General features: G+C 35.8%; 1 protein-coding gene across 1 annotated transcript in view; it reads left to right on the top strand.

Annotated features, from left to right (window-relative positions):
- Positions 1-1590: 1590 nt before the first annotated feature.
- The window catches only part of LOC104617135 (G-protein coupled receptor 98-like), a gene marked incomplete at both ends in the record, with an annotated part of 35840 nt that continues 28388 nt past the window's right edge, over positions 1591-9042 (top strand). The window contains 9 exons of the mRNA XM_010282372.1: positions 1591-1799; positions 2527-2700; positions 3100-3282; positions 4005-4184; positions 4823-4987; positions 6297-6414; positions 6960-7083; positions 8268-8406; positions 8546-8731. Coding sequence (XP_010280674.1) covers positions 1591-1799; positions 2527-2700; positions 3100-3282; positions 4005-4184; positions 4823-4987; positions 6297-6414; positions 6960-7083; positions 8268-8406; positions 8546-8731 — 1478 coding nt within the window. The remainder of the gene's footprint in view (positions 1800-2526; positions 2701-3099; positions 3283-4004; positions 4185-4822; positions 4988-6296; positions 6415-6959; positions 7084-8267; positions 8407-8545; positions 8732-9042) is intronic.

Here is a 9042-nt window from a genome sequence, read left to right as displayed (position 1 = left end):
CAAATATAAGAATTATTATATTACTTATATATATTAGCTTTTTCCTGTTTAAAAATTGTAGCAGAAATATTTTTTAAAATATGTAACTATGCTATTGTGTCACATATATTTTATGCTGTATTTCACATTGCATATATCAACAGTATCGTCATTTTTGTCCCAAGGGGTAAGTTATTAAAATCTTATCATCTTGTCTTGCAAATCCCTAGTACTTAATATACTTCTATTCAGGTAAAAAGCCACACTTGCCCATTTAATGGTATTAATATATTGTTTAAAATAATGTACGTAAAAAGGGAAGCTGTTTGTTTTGTGGGATGGGGGAAGGAAAGAAGCAGAGCAAGAGCGAATTCCATTTCAAGAAAACTGAGTCGGGGGTCTTCTGTTTGCCAACTGTGTGTTTGATTGGGTTAGGTCAGTTTTCCTCCCAGGCACCAAGTGAAATTGTGAAGGATCTGCCAGGCAGTTGGCCAGAGGAAGACTGCAGTGGTGCTCAGGCTCCTGCCCTCCCTGCTGGTCCAGGGAGCTGGGCGCTGATTGCTCTGGTGGTCTCTACAGACTGGTGGTTTTCCAAGAGCTGCCTGATGGGCTATTCATACTGCAAAAGCTCCCCTGAAATTTCCTGGCAATTTAATATCCTGTCCATATTAACAAATAAAATCTATGAAAAATACTTTTTCCATGAGAATATTGTCACAGATCAAACCTCCTCACCAGTTCTATTTTAAAATGAATTAGTGTTGCTCCTTTTTTAGCACCTGGAAGGGATTCTGTTGGTTCCTTATATACACACACATACATTATTAAAGATTTATACTTTGAAGTTAGGATTCAAGGCATGTTCTTAGGTTTCATTTGTTGCACAGTTTCCTTTCCAATCTTTAAATGTTGTATTTTTAATGAATTATATACAGGTGCTAACTGTGAAGTAGTAGCCAGTTAATACAAGTAAGAGAAAGTAGTTTGAAGTACAAAGCGTGTTGCTTTTTATCTATTTCTCTGGTCATACAGCCAGCACTTTTAGACGAATGTTGTGTTTGCTGTTTACTGGAAAAAAATTCCAAATCTGCTTTCTCAAACGGGAAAAACCTGACTGATACAAGTGTATCTCATTTTTGTCATCATTCGAGTTAAAGAAATGTAAAATTTACAGCCAGTGTGACTGCCTCCGACGCTGCGTTCTGTATTAGAATTGGTAGGGGTCTCCTAGACATGTAAAGGCCGGGCAAAATAGTGAGATGGCACTTTTGAAGAAAAACTGAATAAAACTCGCAGTGTTGAAGTAACAGTTTGTGTAGCAGACATTTAAAACTGTAAATATTCCGTATTTTATTCTTCCTCTATATCCAGTTTTAAAATGCTTTCCAGATGGACACACTGTGTTGTGTGTGTTCACACTGCTTGTATGTGCTCATTTCCCTGAGTCGTTGAATTAACCAAGTATTATTTTTAAATTTTTTTTTTTATTATATTATTTTGAATTTAAGTGGGCTCTAGCAAGCACATCCAGTGCAGTTAGGTGAGCTGAAAATCAAGCAGGGCAAGGGTTAAAACAATCATGCCTTCATTATTTTCCCCCTCTTGTTATAGGGCGAGTGAATTCAACTACTCTTACTTTACAAATTGTCCGAGAACAGGGGTTTGTTGGAGACATTGCCATTCAGCTGAGCACTGCGCCTAACTTTGAACTCCCCCTCTCCAACCAAGCAACAGAGAATGAGGATTATATACTAGAAAAGAAGACAATCATTATGGTAGAGAACGCAACAATAACTTCTGTTGTAGTCACTATTTTGCCTGTGAGTAGTCTAAGAACAACTTCAGCTAATAAAGTCTTTTAAGGAAATGGAAAATGGTACTGTTTCTATACCAGAAGTAGGATTTAGCATTATAGAAATGGCTAGGGTGGGATTTTTGCCTCGTTGGATGATTGTATATTAGTAAGAATTGCAGCCATCTCTTTCAAAAGCATTCAAGTACTCATCACTGAGAATGAACCAAATTCTTTTTTTTGTTGTTGTTGTAGTCCCAAAGTTAACATAAAAATGACAAAGGAAAAAATTAGAAATGTTTTAGATGCTTGCTGGTTTTTCAACTTGTTACATGTTTTTCCAGAGGATTTATTTTACTTTACATGCCTCTTAAGAGATTTATTTTGTAGTTCAGGAAATGTTATTTTTTTCCCCAAAAGTATCTATATTCTTTAAATATATTCAGGATGGAGGTATTTCTTTTCAAGTTCTGGTTTAGTTTCTTATTTCTTATAAATAGGAGAAACAAGTGACAGTCAGCAATACTTTCCACTGCTCCTACAGATCTGGAATCTGACTGCCAACTTCAGTTTCTAAAGCTCAGCAAAGGTAGTTTTTTCAACCTTTCGTATGGTGTGAAGCAAGGGATTGGTTATGTGGTCCCAAGTACTGAGGATGTTTGAACAGTAAGCAACCTACAAGTAGTCAGCTTTCTGCATGTATTGTAACTTAGAGTGTTTTATTTAGAAAGTGACATTTTAAAACATTTTTGCAGGACAACGTTCCAGAATTACAGGAAGGATTTGTAATAAATGTTACTGATGTGCAACTGGTCGATTCTCCCACTGGAGGGCAGCCAAGTGTGAAGAGGCTTGGGTTCGAAATAGCTGAAATAACAATTGAAGAAAATGATGATGCCAGAGGAATATTTAGTTTCAGTGTTACAAAGGTAAGTAAGTCTGAATGAAAAATATTTGAAGTAGCATTCTAGCAGGAGAGTCTGTGTTTTTAGACCAATTTTGGTAGTGTTCTAGTAGGCTTTATACACTAAATTGTTCTGGTTAAAAAAGCCAGCTAACAGACAAACAATGCCTTCGTAAAAGGTTCTCACAATTAATATATGAAATTTATTAGGGACCTGGAAGTACTAAAACTGGTGTTATAGAATATTCTGAAAGGGACCTCAGGAGGTCATCTAATCCAGACTTTTGCTCAGAGCAAGGTCAATGCTAGATTCAGAGCAATTTACAAATTATTATGTATTTCTTAATTTATTTTTACCTTAAAAAAAAAAAAAGATAAAAAAAAGGTTTCTGCGACACTCAGCAGTTTCTTGTTGAATTCACAGGATGTAACTGGAGCTGTTGCTGGTTATGAGGTACCACCACCCCAGAATATACTGAAACTTCCAGTTATTCGACAGGCTGGGAGGTTTGGGTCAGCAACTCTGTATTGGGAAGCCATTCATTCAACTGCTAGCTTTGAAGATTTCACACCATCATTTGGAAACCTTACATTTGCAGATGGGCAGGTATGCACTTGCTGAAGGTTTAACTGTCTCTGGGTTACCAGCTTAAGAGTTTCTCATGTTTTCTTACATAAAATTTGCATCTTTTAATTGAAAACCTGTTATTTATGGCTTATGTATGTGAATGATGCTCCTTTAACATGGAAACACAGAATGTTCATAAGCATTGACCAAATAGGGTCATGTATGCCTTTGGTACCTCCACAAGTGAGGACATAATTTCTAGTAATAAAACCTGTTACACTGAAAATCTGTAACATAACCTGTCTTCTCTACAAATTCTCAGAATAAGCCTGTATGTTTTCTTAGCTGTGTTCTACGTACAGTTTTGAATTTCATGCTGCCCCTGACAATACTTAGTGTACACAAGGTGTTTTGATTTCAAAGAACTGGTCTTTGGCACATAGCAGGATATATTTTGTGAGCAGAATTTTGGCTTAAGTACAGTATTGTCAACCTGCACTTTCTACTGGGTACCAAAGCAGAGCAGTCTGCTAGTTTTAACATAAAAGATTTACACTGATAGACTTAAAAACCACGCCTGAAATGTTGTTATCTTATTATAGATAGAAAAGTACGATAGGAAGTAAGCAGAACTGAACAATGTGTGTTTATCTATTATTAACTAAAATTTACCTATTTTAAATTTCAGATTTTTTAAACATTTCACAGAATATTATAAATGAAACCTTGTTGCTTTTTTTTTTTTTTAACAACTTCTGCAGGCTACAGGAGAAATAGAAATTACGATCATAGATGACAATGAAGTTGAATTCCTTGAGATATTCAAGATTTCCCTGGTGAGGGTAACAGGTGGAGCAAGACTTGGAGATGAGACCCTAGTAACTGTTGCTATTCCACCAAATGATTCCCCTGTTGGAGTATTTGGGTTTCAAGAAAAGAATGTGAGTTTGATTTGGATTGCACTCTTTTCTGCTAAAGCTGGATAGTGGGTTTGTATTGCTAACACATTGCTGATTTTGGTAAGCCTTCATTGCAGGGGAAGACATGAATTCATTGAAAGGCATATTAGTGCTTGTCTTCATCTGGTTATGTAGGATGGAAATAATGAAAGTGCTGCTGCATAGATGTAGAATTCTGCATGACTGAATTGATTTAATTCAGTATACTAACAAGTCAGGACATCCCAGGTAGGATTTTTGGTAGTCTGCTGAATATTAGAATGGTTTTGTTGTAATCTGTATTACCGAAAGTAAAGTTTGGAAAAAAATTATGAAATGTATCTCATCTTAGTTCTTGTCAATGAACGATTCTTCTGCTCTTCATTTTGCTGGTGCTGTGCCTGCTTGTGACTCATTGTCTGTAATTGTTTTGAGTCACGGGGCATACAGAAATAACACGAGTGACTAATCTTTGCTAACAGAATTCAACACATTCCTTACATCTGTTATCTTCCTGTTGATTTTGACTCTTGGCCTTATTTTACATTGTCATTGATAATGTTTTTTGTTATTTATCTCAAGTCAGTATTGATGCCTTTTGCTACAGCCTTTCCTACTTCTCCTTTCTCTTTCTTCATCAGGTGACAGTGAAGGAACCTCAGACACTTGATGACTCTGCTGCAGTTGTATTGCTCACTGTAAGTCGAAGTCAAGGAGGACAAGGAGCAGTTAAGTTGTTATGGATTCTTGAAGAAGCAGCAAGATATGATCTGACCCCTCTGAATGGTACCCTTCACTTCAATGAGGTATTTCTGATACTGCAATAAATTATTTATTGTCAGATTTATAAATATTTTCTTCTTATGTGTTTGTGTGGTTGTTATGTACTCATAGAAGTAGGGGTTTACTAAGTATTATAACAGTAGGAAAAGGCTAGTTTGAACTGGTGGGGTTAGCAGTATGCAGTGTTTTTTCAAACAGAAAAGGAAAGCTGACTTGCTTTTTTTGAGGCAGCATAATGTAATCATCAGGAAAATAGGCTCTTCAGATCTGAATTGATTTTACAATTAAGAAAGAGGAATAGAATTGTAGTGAATGTGAAGAATGATTACAGAAACATTTATTCCATTGTATTATCAGACAAATCAAAGAGAAAATTGATATTGAAAGGGTGAGAGGGGTAAATGAATGCTCAAAATTCACAGATTTTAAAAATAAATAATAACATACCCCAGTGACTTTCGAACTGGGCAGTGTTATTTGATTTGTGTTTCATGGCAGGTTAAAACTCTGAAGTAGGAGCCTAAATATTGGATATTGTCAAGCTATTGTTGTTATCTTAATATTGGTCTTTTATAGTCTACTCAAAATATTTAATGAAGAAAAGTGTTTTAATATAAAGCATAATCTATTCTGTCTCTACAGGGCTATTTTGCATTAAATAAATAGGCATACTGGTTGTTTCTTTTACTTCTAATCATCTGGAAAACAGCTTTTTTGGTTAGACCACCAGTATTTGGCAAAGTTTTGCTATCGTTTTGCTATCCTCTTTCTACTGATAGGCCTGGACATTGTTTTTTCTTCCTGAAGTTCTTATCTATGCATACATGTGAGAATACAAGTATGTATGTATGTTGTACTAAAATTAAACAATGTGTACCTACTTTTTTCCTGTATTCTTATTTTAAGGATTTGCTGCTGCCCACTGACAAAAACATAGATTAGACAGGAATTTGCTATGACCTAATATATCTAATCATAATAAAGTTAATCCTTAGAATGTATGTATTCCATTGAATATGCACTTTCTGCTGGAAATGATTTTGTATAAAAAGTTTCTTATGTAATTTCAATCATTGTTCAGTTGAGAATAGCCAGGGTGTTTTTGGGGTGGCACGCAATGTTTGAGAGACAATTTTTGCTATTTAGTAATCTGTGAGAAAACATTTCAGCCAGACCAGAAGTGTCATATTTAAAAAATATTACAGAATATATCAAGCATATGCATGCTTAACATTTGACTTGTTAAAGAAGAAAACCCTTTTTATAAAACCATGTTTTGTTTAGTTTTGCTTAATGTGTATATATGTATTTTCTGGTCTTTATGTGATGCAGACGGAATCCCAGAAGTTGATTGTTTTACATGTGGTACAAGATGGTTTACTGGAGGGGAATGAAACATTTACCATTCAGCTAGTCTCTACTGGTGATGCAGAGATATCCCCTGTAAATGGTAAAGAATTAATTCATTACATTCTGAGACATTTCATATAAGAATTCTAGTAAATCTGTTCATATTATTTTAATCTGCAATGCTTATATATTTTGTGTGCAGTTGGTAGCAGTTTTGACTTTCGGTCTTTTTCCCCAAGTTGTTTCCTTGTCTGGAGAAATCAAAGAGAATTTTAGATCATGGTTTTTTGTTCTAAATTAATTATTTGTGTAGACTTTTGTGTTCAGATAGTTAACATTGTCTGTAAAGGATTCTTTATCAAAAAGAAGCAAAAACCAAAACCAGGTTCAAACCTGTAAGAATAATTTCATTTGTAAGGGACCATCTGGGGGGGGTCGTCTAGTTTAAAACCCTGCTGAAGAAATGAGACTACACAGTTAGGTCAGGTTGCTGAATGCCTTGTCCACTCAAATTCTGAGTATCTCCAAGGATTGTGATCCATGGGCTCTCTGGGAAGCTGGTGCCTAACCATTCATATCACAAAATTTACAAAAGTTAGCTCATTAGTTAATTTTCATTTACCGTGAGATTTGTTCTTTTCATAGGTGTTGCAACCATCATTATTGTGGGTGATGAAGGAGCTTCTGGGGTGGTTGGGATCGCCCATTCATCCAGGCATGTTCTGATTGGAGAACCCTCAGGAAATTATAACGGAACTGCTCTTATTAGGTGGGTACATCACTCATTATTCCTAAGGAAAGGCATCAGCTCAGTTTCAAAAGCTATGAGACTCTACATTTGGCAAGAATTTCTTGAGTGCTGTATTTCATTATCACTTCAGAAATTAGAACTATTTTTAGAATTAGATAAGTTTTTTAAAGAGGGACGGAATATACTATGTATGTGTCTTTTCAGTGTTACCGGGGACCTCGAAATATTCCTCTCAGTTGTCAAATTATTTACATAATTTTTATTATGTAATAAATAAATTATTATTTACTGATGCGTTAAAGGGAAGATGATTCCAATCAAGGGAAGAAGGGAAGGGAATCAATGACATTTGCAGATGCTTTGGTGCTTTTCAGGATTGGTGCCTGAACTGTATTTCAATATATTGCTATAATGGCTGGCATAACCAAAGTGGTAACTGGGTTTTTAGTTGCAACAAGATGCAATTATTTCACTGCATTCAGTCAACTGAAAACAGGATGAAAAAATGAAGCTGTTACCATATCTTGTAAGAGCATTGGAAAAAAGCATTGCGACACTTTCGCTTGGTGAACTAGCAAATAAAAGCAGCAGAACAGCATCTCATGCTGCCCTGCGAGGCCCGAAAGACAAAGTGATGCTTTGTGCAGCAGTAGCAGATTGTGTAGTATGTTGTGTTGGGTATAGAGAAATTTTTGCCATGACTTTGTGCACCAAGACTGATGTAATGAGTAGGATTAGGCTGTAGGTTTTTAGACAAGTAGATTTGAGACAACATTTCTCAAGCAATATCGTAGTAGTATTCTAGTCTCCTTCTGCCTTAAAAAACAAACTGCCTCTGGGCATTACCATTAAGTCCCATTTCCCTTCTCTTTTGTATATCTACCTCTGGAACAGCAGACTGGAACCAAGAGAGCTCATTTTCAGCCCCCATGGGCTACACGTGCAAAGAAACTTTAAATACCTCGCAGTAGAAAGACAGCTCAAGATGCCTCCCAACACAGGGAAATAAAACAGAACTGCAGGAATGTTATTGCTCTGAGGAGGGATTTGTAAAGATCTTAATAGTGACTTCAAAACTCAAGCTTCACAGTGCTGATAACATTTCTTTTATGCACAACAGTATGCTATACTGTCTCTCTTTGGATTGGATACTAAATATGAAAGATAGAAAATAAAATCCATGTTTATGTTCTTACCTGCAGCCTGATACGTGGCCCAGGGATTTTTGGTGAGGTCCTAATATATTGGAATATCACACCTCCTCATCACACAGAATTTACTGAGACATCGGGGATTTTGACAATGCAAGATAGGCAGTCTGGAGCAGTTGTTCTAATACAGGTACACAAGATGTTTTACACCAGTAGCTATTTCAAGTACTTCCTTTTATTTAGTTAGTATCTTGGTTAGAAATTAGTTATACTTCTCTCCTTGGAAATGGTTTGAAGTCCTTTTAGTGTTCATTGGTTCTTCTCCCTAGGCTGTAGATGACAACCGTCCTGAGGAGAAGCGTTACTACCAGTTTCAACTAACTGGAATCAGCGATGGAGGACTCATAAATGAATCTAGCAGAACAGCAAATATTACCATGGCCGCCAGTGATTTTCCATATGGAGAGTTTACATTTTCATGGGAGCTATTGCAAACAACAGAAGAAGAAAAATGGGTATCAGATTAAAATTCCTTCTTATTTAAAATATTAATAGATATCACTATTGTTGCTAGATTTATGCTTAATTTTAGAAAAAAAAATCAAAGATTTATTCTACATTTATCACAGCACAGTCTTCAGAATGGCTGTCTGAGGCTTTTGCAGTTTTTTAATGCTCTGAGAAAGAAGGCTATCTGCTAAGTTATGTGTACTCTGTACTTATTAAAGCAAATTGTTGTGACCTGACAGAACCATTGAAAAAATGCCTTTAGAACAGTCTCCTATAGGCAACCGTGTCAGAAGAGCAAAGCCATTTTTTAAAGAAA

This window comes from Phaethon lepturus, unplaced genomic scaffold, assembly GCF_000687285.1.
Source record: "Phaethon lepturus isolate BGI_N335 unplaced genomic scaffold, ASM68728v1 scaffold16132, whole genome shotgun sequence".
NCBI classification, from domain to species: Eukaryota; Metazoa; Chordata; class Aves; order Phaethontiformes; family Phaethontidae; genus Phaethon; species Phaethon lepturus.
The sequence above is the reverse complement of the archived record's forward strand: the minus strand, read 5'-3'. Positions and strand labels throughout refer to the sequence as shown.